Source organism: Microcaecilia unicolor, chromosome 7, assembly GCF_901765095.1.
Source record: "Microcaecilia unicolor chromosome 7, aMicUni1.1, whole genome shotgun sequence".
NCBI lineage: Eukaryota > Metazoa > Chordata > Amphibia > Gymnophiona > Siphonopidae > Microcaecilia > Microcaecilia unicolor.
The window spans coordinates 42517578-42543032 of NC_044037.1; the positions used below are offsets into that span (position 1 = coordinate 42517578).

A 25455-nucleotide genomic window follows, 5' to 3' on the forward strand; every position below is an offset into this window, starting at 1 on the left:
TACAAAGCAGGTCCCACTCTTCATTCGCCTTCATTGGCTTCCATTACAGTATCTAATTCTGTTTTAAAATAATTATTACTGATGGAGGGGAACCTTCCTCTCTATTTTCCTCACTCTATCTTTACGTTCCCTCGACTCCAATCGATTGGTTCTTCCCAATCCTAAATTGGCGCACCACGAATCTACCCGTCACTCAGCTTTCTTTTTACTTTCGCCCAAACTTTGGAATGAACTCCCTCCTCCTCCCATTCGTAACGAAGCATCTCTCCCCAGATTTAAAGCCCTACTGAAGTCTCACTTTTTCACTATGGCCTTTTCCCCGGAAAGTTAATTGCACTATTGCCTGACTGTTGTTTACAGTGATATTTGGATGCCAAGGTATGCTGTCTGAGAGCAAGAGAATGATTTTTGGTTTGAATGACCTTGTTTCGCTTGTGTGGGTGCTTTTCTAGCTTTAACATGGTGTTCCTCTTTCCATGTTTTATGTGTTGTTGTTTTTTTTAAGACTGTACACCGCTTAGATCTGTTAGGCCCCTGTTTTCAAAACTGTGCTAGCAGCTGTTGGTGCAGCAATGCCAACGCAGCCCATTAACTTTGAATGGGCTGTGTCGGCACTGCTGCACAGCAGCCACTAGTGCGGCTTTGTAAACAGGGGTGTTAGCCAGTAATAGTGGTATAGAAAGTTTTAATAAACATCTAGGGTAAAGAGGTAATTAATGGGTAACACATTTGATATACCACCTTTCTGTTTTACAACCAAAGCGGTTTACATGTATATTATACAGGTACTTTATCTGTCCCTAGTGGGCTCGTAATCTATTTTTGTACCTGGGGCAGTGGAAGGTTACGTGACTTTCCCAGGGTCACAAGTAGCTACAGTGGGAACTGAACCCAGTTCCCCTGATTCTCAGCCACTGTGCTAACCGTTAAGTTACTCCTCTACTGGCCTGCAGTGAGTTTTGTTGGGAACATCCACAGGCAGGTTCCATAAGCAGTGTGAAAATGACCCTTGTTATGGCTGAATTTCAGGTTCAGGGACATTTTTTGAAGAAGCTGAGAAAATGTACTACTGGATGTGCAGGTGGAAAGTGTTCATGGAGTCGGAATCTGCTATTTCTGCTGCGAGTGGAGGATTAGGAGTAAAAGAGAACACGCATAGCTCAAATGCCAGTCTGGCCATTGATTATTCCCCTAATCTAAATGCGTCCCTGGGAAACGCCTCTTTAATCCAGCTAAAAGTGCACATTTTATTTATTTATGTCTCTGGGTGGGACAGATTTTACTCAGGATAATCAAGCTGGGGTGAAGCTGCATATTTACCTGGTTATATCACTCTAAAAATTGTCCTCCAAAGTAACGTGAAGATTTTTAGGAACTACATGGGTCAGATTCATTCTAACTTGGGGCGTCTTTTACTAAGGCGCGCTCACGTTTTTAGCGCGCGCTAAAATTGTGGGCGTGCTAAACGTTAGACACGCTGAAAGGAATGCATTGGCGTCTCTAACGTTTAGCGCGCCCACAATTTTAGCGTGCGCTAAAACCGTGAGCGCGCCTTAGTAAAAGACGCCCTTGGTTAATTATTTAGATGCATTTCTGTAATTCATCATGTTCTGTTTCAGGCACAATGCCAAGAGCTGAGGAAGAGGAAACAGCTTGAACTGCAGATACTTTCTGAGCCTATTCAGGGCTGGGAAGGAGAAGATATAAAGAGCATGGGCCCTCCAGTCTACATGTCCCAAGTCATAGTACAGTGTGCAGGGAGTGAGGTAAGAGGTTTTAGCTCTTGAAGAAATAGCAGTATATCTGCTTCTTGGCTCTGTTATTTATTGTTGTTTTGGTCTTATTTCCAGTTCTTCTCACCTTTGTGCTATTATGTTTAAGGCCTAGTTTACTAAACGTTTTCTCAGTCTTTGCTAGTGGGAAAGTCCTTTGATAAACTGGTCCTTTTCTTTCTTTGATGTTTCTTTGTTATTGGAGGGAAAAACTGTGCTCCTTTTGTTATGTTATAGAAATACAGGACAATTTTCTGGTGATAGGATTCTCATGGTAGTCCTACCTGGAGACTGAAGTGTTGCATTAGCATAAGGTATATTGTATTTTTTAGGGGTGGTCAAGGATTAAAAATTGTAATCTCTATTAATCGTTGCGATCAATTACACTTAATCATGTCATGTATTTTGGGCACATGCTTTTCCAAATATTTTTTAATGTTGACCCAAACATCCATTTGAACAGATGCTCAGCATGGCTGATTATCCTTCACGGAGAGAGTAATCCACCTAAGTGGATGAACACTAACTCCCACGTAAAAATAACAGCACAGAAAGAGAGTGGGAAATGGACCAATGACTCCAGGAGAACGGGAGATAAGATTTCAAAGAACCACTTTATTCAATGACTCGACACAGAAAACTGTGTTTCGGCCAAAAGGCCTGCCTCAGGAGTCTTGGTGATTCTTGTATTCCCAAATAAAAAACTTGAGGTCGAGTGGTCTTGAAAAGGACCTTTATAATATCTTGTTGGCGCGGCGTCTCGATATACTTGTAATGAGTCATTACAAGTATATCGAGACGCCGTGCCAACAAGATATTATAAAGGTCTTTTTCAAGACCACTCGACCTCAAGTTTTTTATTTGGGAATACAAGAATCACCAAGACTCCTGAGGCAGGCCTTTTGGCCGAAACACAGTTTTCTGTGTCGAGTCATTGAATAAAGTGGTTCTTTGAAATCTTATCTCCCGTTCTCCTGGAGTCATTGGTCCATTTCCCACTCTCTTTCTGTGCTGATTATCCTTCACAACATGCTGTTCAATTAGGGGTGGGCAGTGAATAAAAATTTTAATCAAAATTAATCTTGGTATTAAAAATTGTAATCATATGATCAGTTGCACCTCTGGGCTGGATGGCTTGATTCTAGTAACTTCCCACTGCATGGAAATTTTTTAAACCTGCTAAATTTAATGAAAAGTTGCATACACACACTTCCTTCCCACAGTACATTGCTTGCCCTCCCCTCCATACATGTAACTACCTTTCTCCTCTCCTGCTGCATACTTCCCCTGTACATACATCCAAGTGTCTCCCCTTATGCTGTTAAACCTGTTACTCCTGACACACAGACACCCATTTCTCTCCTCTCAAGTTGCTGACCCTCCAACATACAGGTCCTGCAAATCCCCCCCCCCCCCCCCCCGCATTTATCTTATCATTTATCTGGCTTTTCATAGGGTCGCTGGTACTTGCTACTTTCAACTGATGCCTATGCCATCTCTCTGCTATGTAATGGCAAGGTGACATAGGATAGGAAGGGGACAGAAAGCAATGCTGGACAACAGGAGTTAAAAATCTCGACCATGATTAAAAAATGTTATCATAGTTTTAAAACAATTTATCGCATTAATGGTGCACTAAATGCCCACCCTTAATTTTTTTTGTATTTCTTTTCTGTCTTCTGACCATTTTGTCACACATTTTGGAGTTTGCTTACTATGCAGTTCAAGGCCTTTCACCATACAAATGTCTTCAAGTAGCAGACATCTCAGTAACTGTTGTATTTTTGGGGGTTCAGTGTCGCAGCCTGAACAAACCACTGATCAATTTGAGGCATGGGCTTTCTAGGATGAGAGTCCACTTTGTCATCTATTGAAGTGGACTCTTGTTGTCTAAAGCTCTTGCCTCAGTAAATTGGTTAATCTACAAAGGTCACTTGTCTGTGACATTTTTGAAGCACTGATGTGACCCTGCTTCTTTAGAGCATCCCACCTGTACTAAATTGTCATGCCTGATTTTGCTGTTTGGCGAGGGTCTCCACACCATCTTCAGATGAGCCCATGCTTGCTTTATTATCTGTAGAAGTGAACAGAAGTGTCGGGCTGGGTCAGACCAGTGGTCCACTGAGCTCAGCTTCCAGTCTGATCAGTTGGAAGTACCCAGCACATTCCAGTGGGAGATCCATTTCCTGTTTCATACTCTCAGAAATAACAAGTGCGAACCCCCAAGTCTACCTGGCTAACACTTAATGGACTTTTCCTCCAGGAACTTGTGCAAATCTTTTTGAAACTCAGCTGTGGTGCTTGCTGAACCCAGCGTCTTGCAATGAATTTCACAGCTCTAGCAGCAGTACCAGCACCTCTTCTCTTCTGAGGATGTTTGAATTATAGCATACTTCCTTGATTTGAGAATATCCTTCAGTCTACTGTTCATGCTCTCTTCAGTGTCCTGGCTGCATGGGGTTTATGGGGAAGGGCCAGCACCGCAGTGCCTCCAATTTACTTGGGCTCATATTCACCATGGTGGCAACAGCTAAGCAGAAAGGGGTATTCACAAATTTTTTTAATGCTGAGGGGGCCCTTTATTAAAGTGTGCTAAGCAGTTAGCCTGAGATTTAGTGTGTGGTAACGATTCTGGTATGGTAGCATGCACTAGTTCCTATGCTAACTGTATAGCATGGGGTGGAAATGGGCAGGTTATGGGTGGAGAACAAGTGTAGACTGCGCATAGTTGTTTACCGTGCATTTTCACTGGCACAGCTAGTATTGATGCATGTAGTGCTCAAATAGGGCAGATTCTGAGAACACCCCCAACATTTAAAGGCAATTTGTATGCTATAACAGCAATTATGCGTGTAATTGCCAATATGGAATTCATGTTTAGCATGCAGCATTGTAGCACTTAACTTTGAATTTACCCCTAAATGTAAAACTTTACCACACTCCAATAAAAGTGCCTCTACGAACTCCTTGGGAGTGGAGTTAAAAGCAAAACGGAGAGATGAACCTCTTTGGTTCAATTGGCATTGACTATATCTACAGATTCCTTTTTCAAAACTGGTATGTGCTTGTGTCTCAACCTTCTGTTTGGTGTCCTACTCGTACCAGGTTTTCAGGATATGTCAGGAGCGATGTGGCAGGGGTGGAATTTTTTTGCTAAGCAGATATGCATGGACATATGTGCCTCTTCGAAAGTAGGTTCCTTTCATTCTGGGACAAACTTGTAGGTTAGAAAGCAGCACTTTTTTCAGTGCTAAGTGCTCCACAGTTGTCCTTTTTTTTTCTAGGCCATGCTTGTGTGGATAGGCTGTTCTATTTGTGATGACCAGAAACAAAAGCACCATTAGATTTTTCTACAGCAAGTAGAGAACTGAGAAATTCATATCTTTTAGGAAAAAGAAGAGAGATATTTCATGCTGTTCTCCAGTGTTCTTCTTATGCTGTCTGCAAGTCCTCGGATGAGTGGGTTCATTTATCAGGTAAAGTTGGAAAATGTTGATGTTATATTCCCCTCAGGGCTGGTGGTTGGGAGGTGGGGATAGAGCTGGGCAGACTTATACGGTCTGTGCCAGAGCCGGTGGTGGGAGGCGGGGATAGTGCTGGGCAGACTTATACGGTCTGTGCCCTGAAAAAGACAGGTACAAATCAAGGTAAGGTATACACAAAAAATGGCACATGTGAATTTATCTTGTTGGGCAGACTGGATGGACCGTGCAGGTCTTTTTCTGCCGCCATCTACTATGTTACTATGTTTCAACACCTTAAAATAGGTTCAGAATGGATTACAATTCAAAATAGAACCAGTCTACAAAACTGGGAGCTCACAATAAGATGAACAGATTAACATAAAATAAAGAATACAACGTCAGTGTCCAACTTGAAAGTACATATTTTGTAAAAAGATTTGTTTTTTTAGAAGCTTATGAAAAGCTAAATAGCACAATTGAGATTTCACCAAAGTTGGTAGAAGATTCCAAATTTGAGAAGCTTGATAGGAAAATAAAGCTGTGAAATACTTCTTTAAACATAGACCTCTATAAGAAGGGACAAATAGATTTAGGTTGTTGCGAGTACCATACTTGGAGATCAATACATTAATCAATGAATACATATAGCATGGAGCCACTCCCTTCAAAATCTTATAAACAAAACAACGTGTGCCACATAGAGCGAATCCTTTACTTGCCAACATTTCTACTGTGTGTCATCCTTCAATTTGAGATCATACTCTTGTTAATTGTGCATTGGAACAACTTTGGTCTCAGAATGATTGACTAGAAAGCTCTGTTTAGTCATCTGTAGGATTACGCCATCAAAGCAGGGTAAAGCACCTTCAGGGCTGAAAGGAAAAATGATATTTTAAACCCAGAAAATCTTTTCGTGACTGACAGTGCTTGTTCACATCTCTCTTCACTGTTGCCAGGCAGGGACTGGTGTGGAACGTTATCAGCACTGCTATGACTTGAATTTAAGTTGCAGGTATACATAGAAACATTTCCATCTTGGGTCTGTGATGACATTTTAAACCACTGAAAGTTTGATGTAGTGGTTTGTGATGTCACCAGAAGCTCTTGACAGAAATATCCCTTTGCTTCCCACTATAGTTCCTTTGTTGCCCTATTGAAACTTGAGTTTTCTGAGTTTTGCAATGTGTCTTTGTGGTGGCATAAAAGCGATTGTCACACTACAGTGGGATAAGTAACATTTGCTTAGTGGGGGCAGCCTATTTTGGTTTTGAGGGTGTTAAGGAGGTTTTGCATAGTACAGAGCTGCTGCTTGCAGCCTAATGCATGAGATGGCCTTTTCCAAAGAAGTGCTTAGTTATTTGCTAAAGCATATCAGCACTGATCAGGGTTGAATAAAGTGTAAACATATGTTAATTTGTGACCTACAAGTGAAAGTACATTTCTTTACCCTGAAGGTCAACATTTTTAAGCTTTGCATCTCATTTAATAAACTAAAAATCTGATAAATGTCATTGTTCAGGAGATATAGGAGGTTAGTTTCATAGGGTTATGTGGTATTTGCATGGGTAAATAGTGGGTTTACATGGGTAAATGGCCTTTTGTTTTGTAAGTACTGATTTTAGAAAGTTGCTACTTTCATGTGTATATTTTCGGCACGTACAGTTTTTGGGTGGGTTTGAAAAGTTTGTGTATATTTCCAATTTTGCATTTAAAGTACAGTGGAGCACTGTAAATATGCGCATCATTAAAGCGCCTGATCATTTTATACACTGTAATAACCTGCCTCCCCAAATCATAAAATTAATGCATGGTACTCGATCACACATGGTAGGCTGTACCAGAAATGACCTGGGGTAGCTACAACAAACTTCCTTAGCTTGGAAATGAAGCAAAGGACAGTCTTTTGACGCTATAATATTTCATTATTGTTCCAGTAATAAGCGCACCGACAGTATGCGGTTACATAGCCATGCCTCCCGAACACCATATACTAACGGTGCTCCACTGTACAAGCATTCTTGAAAAGATTTGCCTGTCTACATTTTCCCTTTCTCCGAGTTGTGCGTAAGTGTTGGCTAACTGCTTGTTTGGACATCAACTTTGGAGGAGTGATTGAGGGAGCAATTGCGCTTACCTCTCTGGTGTTATGAATATCTCAAAAAAAAGAAAATTAGATTGTTGGAGCTTGACTCCTCAGTTGACTCCCCCTGGAAGTCCAGTTTTGTAAAATCGGGCACTTTAGGCATGAAAATGGCCTCATTTATACATGTAGGTTGCAGAATTGACTGCTTATTTGTGTTCAAAGCCCTAAAATGGCTGTTTCCACTGTACATCCCACCATCTACACCTGTATTTCTCACAGCCTTATAGGTATTTTACAAGAGGCTTTGTGTTCAGTGAGTCTTTTGTAAAACTCTCTGCAAACTGTGAATATCCACTTTTGGACTTGCTGTTTCCTCCTGACATGAACTGTGCAAAATTGAGCTTCATATATGAATAGCAGTAAGTGATTAATGTTTCCATTCTTATTAATATAATTACTGATGACATTTTCCTTTTAAGGGTAAATTGCCATTAACTGGAATGACCGTAACCAAATTAGAAGAAACAGAAGGCGGCAATGATTATACATTTGAAATCACAGGTTAGGATCTGTATTCTAGTATATTTAACATGGAGAGAACACCGAGAGTTCCAGCGTGTGTAGCAGGGGGAACACTTCATTCAAAAGCAGGCAGAAAAAAAAATGACTGCCAACACTAAGGGAATATTTACTTCAAAGACTAGTCAAAATCAAACTTCTTGCTCTATGTAGAAGAAATTGAATATATGCACCCCATACTGCCAAAAACAACGACTTTCGCTTTGGAGAGCCGCGAGCTACCCTCTGTTCCAACAGCAATAATGCATGTAAACGATTCCTCCATGCCCAAAAAGATGACACTGCTTCGCCTGTCCATACCCCCAATATGATTCGTTTACCCAAAACTGCCGCTTTCCTTATTAAAAGAACGGCATCACGGTTAGTGACACAAACATTTTCATATTTATCTAAAAGCAAACCCGCAGGCGTATTCAGTAAAGAGCAGCCCAAGAGCCCTCCCACATACTGTAAAATAGCCTCCCAAAATATTTGCACCTTTGAGCATTCCCAAAAAGCATGGAAAAATGAATTAGGGCCTTGCCTACACTTCGGGCATACTGGTGTTCCAACCCCACCAATCTTAAACATCTGCTCCTGTGTAAAATAAGCCCTGTGTAATACCCGGTATTGACATTCTTTCAATTCAGCACTTATAGAAATGTCAGGAATATGTTTAATTAGTGTCATGAAATCTGACAAAGAAATATGCACATCTAGATCCTGACTCCATTTCTCCAAAACAGCCCTCTGAAGTGTAGCAACTAACAGCCGCTGTAGCTCCTTATAAAGAGATGAAACAGACAGGGGCCGCCTTCCCTGAACTTCCCCAAAAATTCCTCTAAGTGGTGGCCTAAACGAAAAGCCAAGCCCCCTCTATCTAAAGACTTGTGGTAATGGTGTAGTTGGTGGTATGCCATCAGATCTCTTGGCTCCACCACTCCTTTAGCCTGCAACTGTGCCCAACTTAGCAACTGACCGTCATCTCCCAACACATGTTGTAAAAGAGTCATCCCTTGCACAGCCCATCGCCCAAAACTGGCATTATCCTGCCCTGGTGGAAATTGTATATTACCTCGAATAGGGATCTGATCTGAAATTTCAGGATTTCCCCCCAACAAGAGAACCAAATATCGCCAAACCTCCCGCAATGGCCTAAGATTTACACTTTGACGCAACCCCTTTGGCAACATCTTCAAAGAACCTTGCATTAAAGAATTAACATGCCGTGGTGAATAAAATGCAGTTTCATAATCTATTGGGGTGAAGTCCTGCTCGCCTAAAAAACATTCTCCAGGATGACGCAGCAAACAGGCTTGATTGTACACATGCAAATTAGGCAGCCCCATACCCCCGTATTTCCATGAACCTATTAAATATTTAAAGGCCATTTTTGGCTTCTTACCTGCCCAACAGAAAGTAGAAAGAAGCTTCTGCAATAAGTGCAAGTCTCGCTTCAACAACTGGAAAGTATAGAACCATCTGTCAAAAAGGGCTTTTTCCTATTTCTTGAATATATGACCAGGCACTAATGTTGGCATTAGCACATGGCCATCGAGAAAAATTAACATGGGAGCACTTACTGCCTTCCATTTAGATGGTGCTAAGAGCTCCCGTGTTATGAACACAATAACCAGTTTGCGTGGAAGTATTTTCAGCACGCTGCCTCTTCTCCACCCCTACACGCCCCCTAAAAAATATTTAAAAATAATTACTGCACGCTTAGCGTGTGATGGGGAAAGTAACGTGGAACGCTTTAGCACATCCTGCATTTGTGGCATTAGATGCGCATTAGCGCCTAACACAGTTTAGTAAAAGGGCCCCTAAATTAGCCGATGAAGCCCAAATATGTTTATCTTATGTGTGTTGATAATGTTTTTATGTTTCAAAATCTTTTTCAAAAATTTTACCCAATCAGGCAACCTGATTGAAAGGATACTGGTGTCTTGTAACAACAGCCATGACTTGCAAGAATGGATTGACAATTTGCATCGATTGACGAAAGGAAGTGGGGGTGGAAATACCATTTCCAAAACCCAGTCTTGGGCTCCTTATTCTGTGAGTAACGAGTACTACCATTCATGTTCCATATTCTGCAGGTTTCTTTTTAAATGGAGGAAAATAATAATGTTACTTGAATAAATACATATATATATATGTATAGATAGATAGATATTTGAAGAAGGTAAGATTACAGACCTTATGATGTCTCAATGAAGGCCAGTTGACAGTGCTGGTAAATGCCAACATATCCTGGGTAAAAAAGGGTGTGTGTTGACTTCTCAAGCTTGATATTTTTTCTTTTTATTGGCACAATGGAGGGCTGGCTTAATCATTGGATCATGTGAGGCACTGCATGGGCGTAGACTGGGGGGGGGGGGCGAGGGGGGCAATGCCCCCCCAAATGATGATGACGTGAGACTGGCGCCGCCGCGCCAGTAGTTAAAAAAAAAAAAAAAAAAAACAAGCAGGCACGCGCTCCTCTCCGTCCGCATGGCTTCCCTGCTCTCTCTGTCTGCGTCCCGCCCGAAAGGAAATGACGTCAGAGGAAGGTGGGACGCAGACAGAGAGGGCAGGGAAGCCAAGCGGACGGAGAGGAGCGTGTCCGTCTACCCCCTCTCTTCCTCCCTTCCTGCGGCGCAGGCAGCAAGCATGCTTCTTCAGTTTTTCTGTGTTCCTGGCAGCGGTAGCGATGTACACGCTGCCTTCGGCTCTGCCCCGAAGCCTTCTCTTTAAGTTCCTGTTCCCGCATAGGTGGGAACAGGAACTTGAAGAGAAGGCTTCTGGGGCAGACCGAAGGCAGCGTGTACATCGCTACTGCTGCCAGGAACACAGAAAAGCTGAAGAAGACTGTTGCCTGCGCCGGAGGGAGGGAGGAAGAGAGGGGGTAAACGGAGTCACTATCTTGGACCTCGCGGGGGGGGGGGGGCAGCAGAAGGAAGATGGATGGAACTGGGAGGGGTGGGGAGCACAGGGAAGATGGATGGGACTGGGAGGGGTGGGGAGCAGAGGGAAGGAGCAAGAGATGGATGGGACTGGGAGGGTTGGGAGCAGAGGGAAGGAGCAGGAGATGGATGGGACTGGGAGGGGTGGGGAGCAGAGGGAAGGACCAAGAGATGGATGGGACTGGGAGGGTTGGGAGCAGAGGGAAGGAGCAGGAGATGGATGGGACTGGGAGAGGGAGAGGAGGGGAGCAGAGGGAAGGAGCAGGAGATGGATGGGACTGGGAGAGGAGGGGAGCAGAGGGAAGGAGCAAGACATGGATGGGACTGGGAGAGGAGGGGAGCAGAGGGAAGGAGCAGGAGATGGATGGGACTGGGAGGGGTGGGGAGCAGAGGGAAGGAGCAAGAGATGGATGGGACTGGGAGGGGTGGGGAGCAGAGGGAAGGAGCAGGAGATGGATGGGACTGGGAGGGTGGGGAGCAGAGGGAAGCCTACTGGAAAGAAGACACTGCATAAAACAAGACACGGGGACCAAAGCGAATAGAAAAACTAAATGATCAGACAACAAAGGTAGAAAAAAGTATTTTATTCAGAATTTATAAATTGAAATATGTCAGCTTTTTGAAATGTGCATCTGTGATATTTTGCCTGTAAATTTCAATTCCTTCCTCCCCATTAGCATATTCATTTGCATATGTATATATGCAAATGAATATGCTAATATGCTCCGCCCATCCTTTGCCCCCCCCAAATGAAACAGTCAAACTACGCCTATGAGGCACTGGTACAGGACACCAGCAATAAAGGGTGCCAAAATCCCTAGCCTTTTACCTCACCTGGTCTAATGTTTAAAGCCTTCTCTCCTCTCCTTTCTTGTCCCTCTTCCCCAAATGTCTGATGTCACTCCCCTTCTCTTGCACCCCTGGCTGTTCTCTCCCCCTTCCATACCTGTGGATTCAGCATTGTTCCTTCTTTGTTTCTGTCCTCCCCTGCAGTTCTGTAAACCTTGTGTGAGTTACCGGCAATAGCCTGAGCATGAAGGCTTTTGGCCAGGCTCTGGATCTTCCTGCTGCTGCGTTCCGCCCACAGGAAATTGCATCAAAGGAGATGGATCGACAGAGGAAAGATCAGGGGTCTGGCCAAAAGCAATCTGTGCTCAGGCTACTGCTGGTAACTCACACAAGGGTTACAGAACTGTAGGGAGGGGGAAAGAGAGAGAGAAGAGGAGTGATGCTGGACCCATGGGAGGAGGGGTGCAGAGGGGGGAAGAAAACTTTGGGTGGGGAAGAGAAGGGCATAGATGCCAGACCCATGGGAGTAGAGGGGTGGGGGAGGGGCGCTGACTGAGCCACAATCCCTTGAGCTGGTCCTGGCAAAAATGTAAAAAATCATTTCATGTGAAGTTTTCCCCTTATTGAAACTACTGCCTTTGAATTAATTTTTCGGAAGACTGTCTGGTGGCAGCAGAAGCATCTTGAGACCCAGTTAGCTGTTTGTCACAGCCTGACTTTTGTTGCTGCCCATCAGCTGCTTCTTTTCTACACTGAAATGATACCTTGTTGATCAGCAATAACTCTTATTAACAACATAATTTAAAACGTGGTTTTGGTTGAGGGTAACATTTATATACTATCACTATGTTTGTTGGTCATTTGCTAGCACAGAGCAATCGAGTACATTGTTAACTGCTGATAACATGCATTTGTCTTCACTGGGATAACTTGTATCATATAGGCAGGATCCGCTAACGATTGCCAGCAGTTCTAATCTCTGTCTTGTAAATTGTGCATATATTCATTTCTTGGACTTGAATCATACATTTTATAAATCTGTATATAAAGCAATCATTAATTAATGGAGATTATCTTTCTAACTATCATAGAGACTTTCAGTCTATCAAACAGTAAAGAAAATGGGACTGTTTATAAGAATTTCATTTTAAAATGTGTTATTTGTTTTCCGGATATAACTAATTCATTGTCAGCAAGACACTGGGGGCCCTGTTTACTAAGCCACGTTATAGGCACGTTTGTGTTTTTAACGCACGTTAACCATGTACATGCCTACAATATCTCTGTAGGCGCCTACATGGTTAGCTTACGTGCTAATTGTAGGTGTGTTAGAAACTCTAACGTACCTTAGTAAACAGGGCCCTGGGTTGTTTTTTTAATTTTTTTGCTGTGCATTACCCACAGAAATAGGGTTTTAGAAAATGATCCCCTCCCCCATATACTTGGATAGAAATGCAAGCATAGTTCCACAACCTCTGCATTTTTACTTGCGTAGGGGAAGGCATTTTGGGGGTGGGGATGGAGGTGAGTTTTGTAAATAAACAAATGCTTTTCATTTTCAAAAGAGCGTGCATATTTTTGTCAGAAAAACTCCCTGCACAAATTAACAGCTTTAGTTTTAGACTTATACGGTCTGTGCCGGAGGCGGGGATAGTGCTGGGCAGACTTATACGGTCTGTGCCCTGAAGAACACAGGTACAAATCAAAGTAGGGTATACACAAAATTAGCACATATGAGTTATTTTGTTGGGCAGACTGGATGGACCGTGCAGGTCTTTTTCTGCCGTCATCTACTATGTTACTATGTTTTGTGTTGGTACTTAGGCAGTTTTGCTAGTGAAAGTACATGCATAGTGTCAATTTGCAACAGCGTAAAGTCTGTGGGTAAAACGTAAGCGCATACGATGCCTATAAAAATGCCCACAGAGTCGCCTGTTGTCTATTTTGTTCAAGCTACATAGGCATCTATGTGCCTTTATAAAATAAGCACCTAGAACCAGCCCTACTAGCACATACGTACTCTTGCAAATATTTACACACGTTCCAGGGCAGATGCAAATCTGTGTGCATGTTTTGTGCGTCTTAATGCAGAATTTAAACAGAACTTGCGTGCAGCACAACTCTGCCCCAGCTGCACCCAAGTACCTCCTGAGACTGCCAATGTGTACATCATGTAAGGTGCTAGGTTACTGTGTACCTATATTATAAAGCTATTTTCCATTTGTAAACCATGCTTTACAGCCACAAAATTCCTTATAAAATTACCCCCATGTGTGTGTTTTGTATTTAAAAGACACCCTCTTCTATTTGTCAAAGACTTGGTGCCCCATTACAGACCGTTTAGCCAGCTGGGCAGTAGTCCTTGCTTGCTTCTACTGTTTTTTAGTCTCTAGAAATTCTTACTCTGCTAGCTGAGTTTTTGACTATGGTTATGGTTTGGAAAGTCTCTTTTGACATGAATGGTACTTTTACTTCCAGTTCAGTTAAAGATAATGGTAATTGCTTTCTTGCATTGACAGCATTCAGAGGGGAAGCAGACTCCCGTTTCTCATCATTCACTCACCCAGGCCGGCATTTTCCCTGTGATAGTGCAGAGCCGGGGACCCCTGGAGCCTCCCAAAATTCCTAAACCCTGGACTCTGAGCTGCCTTCGAGCTGCACCGCCATTACGACCTTCAGTTGCTTTAATTTACAAAGAGGTAATAAAAAAAAAATACAAAATCTTGACTTAAACAGTGAGCCATACTTTCTTGTAAACCTTAATTAGTTTTGTAATACCTTACCCTGTCCTACCATGCCACAATGCAAGGGTTCATATATGAGAAGAAATGTGAGAGAGTGTGTGGTCTATTAGAGAGCTTACAATACCATAGAGGAAAAGGATTTCCCATGATTATAAATGTGTATCTAGAGAGTCTCTTTTAATGGAGAAGACATGCGGTCTTGGATTCTCACTTGCTGGTTAATTTATTTAGTAATGATTTCAGCAAATAAATCAACAAAACAAGCAATTATGGTGTTAAGGGGTCCTTTTACTAAGGTGTGCTGAAAAATGGCCTGCAGTAGTGTAGCCACGTGTTTTGGCCGCGCGCAGAATTATTTTTTAGTGCACCTACAAAAAAAATGCCCTTTTAAAATTTTTGTCGAAAATGGACGTGCGGCAAAATGGAAATTGTCGCTTGTCCATTTTGGGTCTGAGACCTTAACCGCAAGCCATTGACCATAACGGTAAGGTCTCACACGGTAACCGGGCGGTAATGGTCTACGCGCGTCAAATTCCACTTGACGCACGTAGCTGCCGTACGTCAGAAAATAAAAAATATCTTTCAGACGCTGGTATCGGACGCACACCAAAATTGAAATTACCACAAGGGCCACGCGGTAACTGGGCAGTAACTCCAATTTTGCATATGTTGGATGCGCGTAGGCGCCTACGCAGCTTAGTAAAAGGGCCCCTAAGTTAATGGAAGTAATTGCACTAAAATTGTCATTGTGTTTCATCTGTTGATTGTGCTCTTTCTCCTAGTGTAAGATTGCCTTTTCTATTGTGGCTTAATTTCTCCAGTTCAAAATCTGACGTTTAAGTTTTAATAGCCAATGGTTGCTGAGAGTAAGATGTAGGATCTCTTATTTCTTTATTCGGTTCCAGGTTCCTCTGAGGATTCTCCTGTGAGCCCGTCCACCCCTGTTAATTTCTTAAACTTACTAGCTGTTCATTTCTCAGGATGGCATCTTAACGGAGCCAGCCTGAATGCTTAGTGAAGAGCTGCACATTAGCATGCAGGAGATTTCAGTTTGAGTTCCAAACCTGGCTTTTGTTGCTTAGTTAGTTAGTTAGTTAGTATATTTATTTATTTATTTATTTATTCGTTCTTGTATCCCACATTATCCAAAAACAAGTTTTACTTCAATGTGGCAGAATCGGAAAGAAGTAAAGGGCTTGACATTTTCATGGTCCCTGGGAGAGAAGGAGTCGCAGCCATTGCTCAGTGCCTACACCTACTTACCAGATCCAGGCTGCACATATAATGTACTCACTTCTGGAGGGACCTGCAGTCTGTGGTCCTGGCCAAACATAGTCACTTTTGTGACTGGGCTAAGTGTGAAAAAAGAATTAAAATGAGATTAAAAAAAAAACCCCTTTGGGTCATTGCAAATGAAGTCTCCTGCCACTGTAGAAAACAGTGGGATCACTAGATAGAAATATGGGGGCGGGGGGGGGAGGAGCAAACAAATGTAACATTTCCACATATACACCAAAATTCTATGAATGGTGCTCAAAATTGTGCAATTTAATTGAATTACGAGTCTATTAGCACCGATAATTGGCTTCTAACAATTATTGGCTCTAATTGGCAACAGTTTGCACCTTCATAGTTGGTATTTTATAAAGAGGTGTGTGGCCATGGGAGGGACATGGGCAGGTCAGGGGTGTTCCTACAGTTTCTGCACAGCGTTATAGAATATGGCAAATCCGCCGCTATTTTAGGCACGAGGATTTATACCAGGTTTCAGTTGGTGTAAATCCTCATGCCCAAAATTGGATGTGGATCCCGGCTCTAAGCGCTGTTCTATAAATGGCTCCAACTCGGAGCACCATTTATATAATAGCGCTGAGCCCTTATTTTTTTCTGTACCCAAATTTGGGCACCAATTCAGCCCATAGGGAGTATTTCTACGAGGAGGGCACTGAGATTTGAGTTCCAAGAATGTGCATAAATAACCTGAATACCAGCACTGATACATGTATCTGCACGCATAAGCGTGAAATTGTCAGAATTCCAGCTAGACACTATTCTGTAACATGGCCTCTAAATGGCATGTAGTTTGCAGATAGACATTCACTTGGGCGGAGCCCTGCCTACTCCTGCATTTAAAATTTCTATAAAAGGTACCAAAAGAAAAAGTCTCAAAGGTCTTCTATGCATAAAGCATTCTTTCCCCATCTTTTCAAGCCCAAGGCACACATCTACCTTTAAAAAATGTTTTGCGGCACATGATCCTCCATGTTGCAGGCTGTGCAGACATGGGAGAGGAGTCATATGGGCAAAAGAAAGCTGGGAAGTAACAAAAGCCTCAGCAGAGGATGAAAGGGTTCAAAGCAGGAGACTCTGGAAGGGGAAGAGGAGGCATTCTGTGTGTACTACACAAAGCAGGGCTTGAATGTCTGCATTGCATGCGTCCTGTCAATTGCCACCAGGGCCGGTTTAACCTATGGACCAGGTGAGGCTCTGGCCCAGAACTTACCTGGTGGCATTGCATGTGCAGGGAAAAAAAGAAGAGCTGGCAACCTCCTTCCTCTTTCTGTCTCAAGCCACCTTCCCCCATCTACCTTTAAAGGCAGTTTTTCCCTCCCAAACACAGACAGTGTTTCATCTAATGCTACCAGCATCAGCCCCGGTGTCTTCTTTCTGCCGTGCCCTGTACCTCCTGTGACAAAACTTCCTGTTTCCAAAGGGGCGTGGCAGAGGGAAGGTGCAGGGGCTGATGCAGGTAGCGTTAGGTGAAAGGCTGTCGATTTTCAGGAGGGGAAAACTACCATTAAAGGTAGGCTGGGAAGGGAGGATGGCCTGGGGGGGTGCCAGTGGAGGGCGCACCAATGGGAGAGTGCCAAACCAAAAGTTAGTTCAGGGTGCCATGGTCCCTTGAGCCAACCTTGATTGCCACACTCTGGGGCTCATTCTATATCTAGGAAGGAGCGAGGCATGTGTGACTGCACACGTGCTCAGATAGAAAGGAGCTCTTGATAGAGGTATATAAAATACTGAGTGGAATTGAACATATAGCAACATAATTGTTGCCATACTGGGACAGACTGAAGGTCCATCAAACCCAGCATCCTATTTCTAATAGTGGCCAATCCTAGAAATAAGCAGTGGATTTTTCCCAGGTCCATCTTAATAATGGCTTATGGCCTTTTCTTTTAGGAAGCTATCCAAACCTTTTTTAAACCCCACTAAGCTAACTGCTTTTACTACATTCTCTGGCAACGAATTCCAAAGTTTAATTATGGGTAGATATGAATCGTTTACTTTTTCCAAAAATACTAGGACTAAGGGGGCACACAATGAAGCTACTAAGTAGTAAATTAAAAAAAAACCCAGAACCTGAGAAAATATTTCTTGGATATTTTCCTAAAAGAAAAGTCCATAAACCATTATTGGGAAAATCCACTGCTTATTTCTAGGATAAGCAACATAAAATTTGTTTTACGTGGGATCTTGTGACCTTCGTTGGCCACCGTTGGAAATATGATAGCAGGCTTGATAGACCTTCGGTCTGTCCCAGTATGGCAACACTTATGTTTTTATTTAAGGATCATTGCTGGTGTCTATTGTTCCTGCAAGGTGTTTCCACCAAAGCCCTTGTGGTGACGTGTCTATGGCACACCTGATCAGGTCCTGAAGAGACACTGGTTGGGAAACACCAGAATAAAGAAGCAACAAGCCAGCCAAACCACCATTTTAATTATTTGATAGCATCATTAAACAGATTCTTCTATACTGGAATGAAGTCTGGAATCCATACAGGATGGACAGAATTACAACACGGACCTGGCATTTCCAGTTCTGTAACACACATTCTACATTCCCCAACAATGGAGCCAGGACATTTCCCCTTACAACTCACCATACAGAAATATGTAGCTATTAAAACTGTGATGTCTTCTTAGGAACAATACAATCCTGCTCCACTGCCAGATACATTTTGAAGTAATATAAAACTCTGGAAAAAGACACTTACAACCTCTATAGCAAACATGACCCCCAAAACATTGACCCCCCTCATTCTATAACCTTGTGTGCTCAATTTTATGCTTAGCATGTAAATTTGTCAGCGCAGGTTATAGATTACCTACAGCTGCTTGCATAACCTAATTGATAAATTATCCACTGACTGGCACTAACAACCAGTTATCAATGATATTGTCAGTTAGCACCAATTAACTGTAACACACATAACTGCAAGGGGGTGTAGATATGGGAGGGTCTATAAAGAGGTTAGGGCTCTTCAGCTTGGAAAAGAGACGGCTGAGGGGGGGGATATGATTGAGGTCTACAAAATCCTGAGTGGTGTGGAACGGGTAAAAGTGAATCGATTTTTCACTCTTTCAAAAAGTACAAAGACCAGCAGACACACAGTGAAATTACACGAAAATACTTTTAAACAAACAGGAGGAAATATTTCACTTAACGAATAGTTAAGCTCTGGAACTCTTTGCCGGAGGATGTGGTAACAGTGGTTAGCGTATCTGGGTTTAAAGAAGGTTTGGACAAGTTCTTGGAGGAAAAGTCCATAGTCTGCTATTGAGATGGACATGGAAGAAGCCACTGCTTACCCTGGGATTGGTAGCATGGAATGTTGCTACTCTTTGGGTTCCTGCCAGGTACTTGTGATCTGTCTTGGCCACTGTTGGAAGCAGGATCCTGAGCTAGATGGACCATTAGTCTGACCTAGTATGGCTATTCTTATGTTCTTATGGGTGGGTCAGGGGCGTACCCAGCACTTGTATGTAAAGGTTATAGAATACGAACAGTTAGGCACGCAACTGTAACATTTAGGTGCTCACATTAACACCAGCCATTGACATGGTGTAAACAGATGCACCTAATGTTGGCATGTAAATGCTAGTATTCTAACGGCAATTATCTAGAATTTGCACTTAGCATGCAGCATCCTGCACCCAACTTTAGGCAACCTGTAGAGAATTTCCCCCTAATTCTCTGGACTCAAACTGAAATAACTCTACCTATCAAAAGGCAACACTGCAAATATTACATTGGTCACTAGGACACCAATGCGCCTATTAGGGAAACTACAAGCTAGACTTCTACAGTCCCTGCATTGGAACTACACACTAGCAGAATCTTTCACATTGATACACAGAGATACCTTCACCTAATACAGAATAGGGGGCCACAAATTAGGGACAGAAACATGCAAACAAAAATGTATATACAAACACCACAAAACTGGACTGAGATGTATAGTACTGCAAATTGATTTCATCTAGTATTTTGCCCAGTTTCCCAAGCTGGCTTAGTCCAATCTCCCCAAATTGAAAACTGTTTTCCTTTCTCTTTTTGTTATCTGGGTATTTTATTTCTCTGAGTGGGTTGATTCCATTCTCTCTTCCTTCTCCCCCCCCCCCCTGCTTTCCTTATGTTGATCTTGTCATAAGTTATTTTCCTTTTCATGTTATTTCCTTTATGTTCACTTTGCAGCTCAGCACCTGTTTTCTGAAAGGGCTTTCTGTGTAATAAAAAAAAAAAATTTTTTTTTTGTACCCCATGCTTTCCCACTCATGGCAGGCTCAATGTGGCTTAGGTACTTATTTGTACCTGGGGCAATGGAGGGTTAAGTGACTTGCCCTGAGTCACAAGGAGCTGCCTGTGCCTGCAGTGGGAATCGAACCCAGTTCCCCAGGGCCAAAGTCCAACACTCTAACCACTAGGCCACTCCTCCTCCTCCCCTTGATAATACAGCAGCAATAGAGTGTTGTTGTCAAAAGCCCTAGGCCCTGATGCTTAAAAGTAAACTCGGGTGCTAGAGGCCATTAGCACTGGACTAGCACCTGCATTTACTTGCACAGAATGCTCAGAGGCTCGGAGTGCAGGAACAAACGAGCGTAGGCGAACAGCTCAAGTAGCAACAAGCTCATGAAATTAAGGTCATTTTGTATTCCTTCCCAATGCTCAGAAAAGAGCGTCCAAAACAAAACTGACTTACCGCTGCAAACAAATAACGCTAGGTTGGAGCAGGTATTGGAATAGAGGATTTCTCATGATTCTTTCTTTAAAATCTGCCGGTTTTGATGGCTTTTGGAAGCAGATGAAAGCCCATGCAAGCCCTTAAATGCTGGTCGTGAGAAACAAATATGCGCAAGTCACACCAGACCCCAAAGTGAAAGCACAATTTGGTGGCTGTTTCCTGTGTTTAAATATAAGCGTCCAAGCTAAAAAAAAAAATTTTTTAAACGCTTATATTTAGATTGCAGAAAACAAACGCCAATGTGTGCTTTACATTCGGGATTTGCCAGGCGCATGCGCACAGGAGCCGAGCTTACCGTGGAAATCTTCTGCACGTCCGCCAAGCACAATCCTCCCACCGAACTCCCTATGAGCGCGCCTATATTTGCATCTCATTAGTGATTTGCATTAGGGAGCTGTTTTTCTGCGCTGCTTCACTGGTATTTTTACGGCACTGTTTGGAACAGCGCCAGAGTTTTGAGCATCTGGGTTCTAGTTTCTCAGGATCAAGAATTATCCTTCTGCCCTGGAGATTGCCTTCCTCACACCCCTTCCTTTCTCCTTTCTTTTGCTGGTCATAGCTTCTACTGTCCCCTTTCTTTTCTAATCTCTCCTTATTCCTCTTATTTGCATCCCACATTACTACCATTGCAGTTGCTAGCCTTCTAAATACCCCTTCTACCAATTGTCGTGTCCCCCTCCCCCCCCCCCCCCCCCCCCCCCCCGTCCCCCCAGACAGCAATTTCATTTTCCCCATGCTTCCATCTTCTCTGCTACCCTGCTGCCTCTATCAGCTGGCTCGTTCTGGGTCAGTAGCTTTGACATCCACTGCTAATACTTCAAAGCTTCTGCCTGGCCTGTATTACCCAATTCTATTTATTATGTCCACAGCAGCTAACTCTGATCGCATGATCATTAACCAAAATGTAGCATTGACAGTAAGAAACATACCTCTCAATAAATGGATCCAGTAAGTACAGTAAAACGCAAATTGGAGAAGAGTTAAAGTTAATATTTTCTGTAAAGTTATAAATTAGCCAAAGAAATTTGGTACCAAATAATAGAATCTGCTGAATGCTTCGTGTGAGCACTTTTAAAAGTAGGAATACTAGCTAAAGTAAGGTGAAAATCCATCAGGTCTTTAGTCAAAACCTTTCCCTATAACTCATGCTTTACTTGCTAATACATGCAGTTGTGCTCTGACCAGTGTTCCTTTGTTCATCAAACCTGCATCCAGATTGCATGCTGAACTCAGATCGTTTTAAGCACTAATTTGGAGAAAACATTTAGCTGTTGATTGACGTTTTTGAATAAATGAACTTAATGTCAACCCAGTCATCAACCTTCTCTCACAAGCCTCTTCTCTTTCTTTCCATATTCATTGTAGAGGATGCCTTATTTCTTAAAGGTAAGGCTAGCTTCATCTCCTTGTCTTTTGTGGAATAAGAACGCATTCCTGAGCAGCTTCTAGTATGTTCTTTTTATACTTCTTTCCATCTTTATACCTGCCGTTGTAACAGTATGTCTAATATTTTATGTGCATTTTGAAAGAATGGCGGTGATTGACTTTAAAATATGCAACAAGGATCTGACGCCTATGCACTGTTTTGTCAACGCATAGCAGATGGGTCCCAAGAACAATTTTTTCATGGTGCTTTTGCGCATTCATGCCATGTGGCAGTTGATGAAACCTGTAAATATGTGCTTTTATATGCGTGAAGTGGATTTGCTGTGAAAGTGATTTGTTTGAATGCAGCTCTAGCTAACCTCAGCTTGCCTGCCTTTGGGCTTTATTTGCTCTCTGTCTTATTTATAGGTCTTCTGTGTCTTTATCCTATTGTGCTTTTTGTTCATGTACTGGGCAATTCTGAGAAGCCATTTACCCAGGTAGATATCGGTGTAAACAGCAAATTGGCTGTTTGATAATTGCCCAGCTCAAAGTTTCAAATACCACCTTCTGTGGTACAGCTAAAGCAGTTTACATATATGTAGGTGCTTTCTTTGTCCCTAGTGAGCTCACAATCTAAGTTTTGCACCTGGGGCAATAGAATGTTAAGTGACTTGCCCAGGGTCACAGGGAGTTGCAGTGAGAATCAAACCCAGTGCCCCAGGTTTCTCAGCTCACTGCACTAACCATTAGGCTACTCCTCCAGCTAAGACGTTGCCAGACCTGGGAGCCAATTAGGTCAGGGGAAGAAATAATGTGTTATTTTAAAGGGAAAAGTAAATGCTAATCTCAGTAGCTATTATTTCCTGGGACAGTTTCCAAAGGGAAATCAAAGTATGCATGTACTTTCCCTTTGAGAACTGGGGCAAATTGTTCCATGTGTTTCTATACTTAAGAATAGAAATAGAAGATGTCTGCCTTTTTGTGATGGCTGCTTCCCTGGTATTTTAAAAATCTCCTTTGCTGAGTCAATTTGCAACTTATTAACGCTGTGCTTAAGCTTTCTGTGTATTGGTGAGATCCCTGCATGGGGGATGGGGTCTGTAACAGAGCAGCCCTTTGATATCCTGATTTGCTGGCATTTTTATTGAAGAGCATGGCTTAATAGGAAGCGCTTTCCAAAATGTGAAAATACAAACTTTCCTCAGTAAACAGTGAAAAAGAGGCTTTTTATTTCACAAGTTTGTACTGTGCGCTGTCAATTGAATTTGTCCAATGCCATCTAGCTAATGCTGCTGCTTTTAAACGCTTTTCATTAAGCAAACATATGTTTCCTAAACAGAGACAGGGCCCCCCCCCCTTCCTACTTGTATCATCTCAGTTATCTTTGATGCCATTCCATATTGTGTGAGTTTTTTTTTTCTTAATGGTAGAGACCTGTCCATTAGGGATGAACTGGGAAGACACCACCTGTTTTTATGTTTATTAAAAAGTCTGATATACCGCTTTCAAGAGATATCAAAATGGTTTACAAAATTAAAATATAAGATAGTAAATAAAAGGAAACAGAATTCCATTAAGATAGGATAGGTCAACAAGCCCACATACTAAGGATAACCAATAATAAAATAAAGTACAGTTAAACCTAGGAGAGGGAGAATTGGGAGGGAAGGGGAAAAATAACATAAGGTGAAATGAACAGGCAGCAACTGAATCTTTATAAGCTAGTAGGATCACTACTAAATATTGGCAGGGATTCCAAAGGCTTTCTGAAAATAGTGAGTTTTTAATTTCACTTTGAATTTAGTTAAACTGGGTTCTGATCTGATATCTCAGGGCAAATTATTCCAAAGACTAGGGGCAAGTGGAATTGTGGGTGGATTCACAAAAAGCCTGCTTAATAGAGGGTAGGACGAGATGATTAGAGTCAAGGGAATGGAGGGAACGCGATGAGGTGTATGGGACAACCAAAGCTGACATCTACAAGGATCTCAAAAAAACAGCTCTACATGCAAGCTTAAAAATTGTTCTGGCCAGCTCAAATCCTTTCTGATTAAATGCGTAATGCTTAAGACTAACCTGCTTCACTTTTGAAATATGTGAAGAAATATTTGCCATTTTATAAGAGGGCTACAAAGTATCTTCTTGTCATGCTTGTTCACTAAAGCCCCCCTTTACAAAGCAACACTAGCGGCTGCCACATGGCAATGCCAACACAGCCTTTCAGAGCGAATGGGCTGTGTTGGCATTACCGCACCAACAGCTGCTAGCACGGCTTTGTAAAAGGGGGGTAAGTGCAGTAAGATTTTGTATTTACTGCATGTTAGGCACAAAAATTAACATGCTGTAAATGCAAAGCCGCATGGTAACTGTTGGGGGCATACACAGCATAGTATACGCAGTACAGCAACTGTTATGATCCTATACTCTTATCTGTCCTGCACTTACTACACAGAGCAGACACTTATGCATCGGTATTATCTGGATGTATTTACCGCAGTTGCTGCTTTAAACAAACAAACAAAAGCCTCCCCCCCCCCCCAAAAAAAAAACCAGCATCCTATACCTTTCCCTCATTCTCCCTTCCCTAATCAGCATCCCTCCCCCGATCCCCCAGCACTTTCATGGGTGTCCCTGGTGAGTTAGTGGCAGGGCAGAAGTGATCTATGGACGCTCTTACCGTGTTGCCTGCATGGATTCAGAATAGCGTCTCTAACTGTGAATGGAGGTCTCACGCTACTATTTCTAGGGAACAAGTTTCCAAGTAAACGGCGGTTTATGATACTTCTTAAGAGAGTGGGGGTGGGGGGAGGAATCAGGATGTTGATCAGGATGATCTTTTTTTTTTCTCTCTTTATGCTTTCCAGCCCAACAGAAATGGAATAAAATTATACAAAAGGGGTCAATAATGTCTGTCTGGGGGCAAAATAACTCTGAAAATTTAACAGATGAGGATGGAATGAGAAGCTTCGGTAGCATGGAAAAATTAATGGAATATGATGAAACTTAGCTTGTGAAAAATCCAATACAAAAAAAAAATACATTCAGTTTAAAAAAGGACTAAATTGGACCAAGGGATGCAGAGGAATGAGCCTTCCAAAATACGACCCATTGTATTTCTGTGGGAAAAGGTATTCCAGCTACTGTAGCATAGAAACTTAGATAGAATAAAATGTAGCAGGTGGAGAACAGGGCAAGCAGTTTAAAAGGTGGTATTCCCTACTCTTCTAAACCCCCAAACTGCCCCCACAGTGCAGAAATCACACCCCAGAACTTCCACACCACCCTGCAAACTGCTCTGTCCCCAAAACCTATCCCCTGGTACTGCCCCACACCCAAAACATACCCTATACAGCTGCTGCACCACCCTGCATACTGTCTCGTATCCAAAAAATATCCCCTGCAACTACCATACTACCTCCATACTGCCCTTCCACCTGCAAATTTCCTCACTTCAAAAAACCTATTCCCCCAACTGCTTCAGCACCCTGGAAACTTCCACCCCTAAACTACCCCCACAACTACCTCACCACCCTGCAAACTGCTTCCATTCCCAAAATCTAGCCTCCACTCAACTGCCCCATTATCCTTCAAACTACCCACTCCCAAAAACTGTCCTACCCACAGCTAACACAACACCTCACAAACTGTCCCCAACCCTAAAAACTATGGCCCTGCAACTGCCCCATCACCCCACAAATTGCACC

General features: G+C 42.6%; 1 protein-coding gene across 2 annotated transcripts in view; it reads left to right on the forward strand.

Annotated features, from left to right (window-relative positions):
* Nucleotides 1-25455, forward strand: part of ARHGEF6 (Rac/Cdc42 guanine nucleotide exchange factor 6) — a 94225-nt gene that overhangs the window by 49347 nt on the left and 19423 nt on the right. Inside the window, exons 9-14 of one of the 2 annotated variants that reach the window (XM_030210111.1) lie at nt 1620-1766; nt 5162-5248; nt 7799-7880; nt 9796-9935; nt 14131-14310; nt 21749-21769. In XM_030210111.1, coding sequence (XP_030065971.1) covers nt 1620-1766; nt 5162-5248; nt 7799-7880; nt 9796-9935; nt 14131-14310; nt 21749-21769 — 657 coding nt within the window. The remainder of the gene's footprint in view (nt 1-1619; nt 1767-5161; nt 5249-7798; nt 7881-9795; nt 9936-14130; nt 14311-21748; nt 21770-25455) is intronic. The other variant, XM_030210112.1, reaches the window with a different exon arrangement.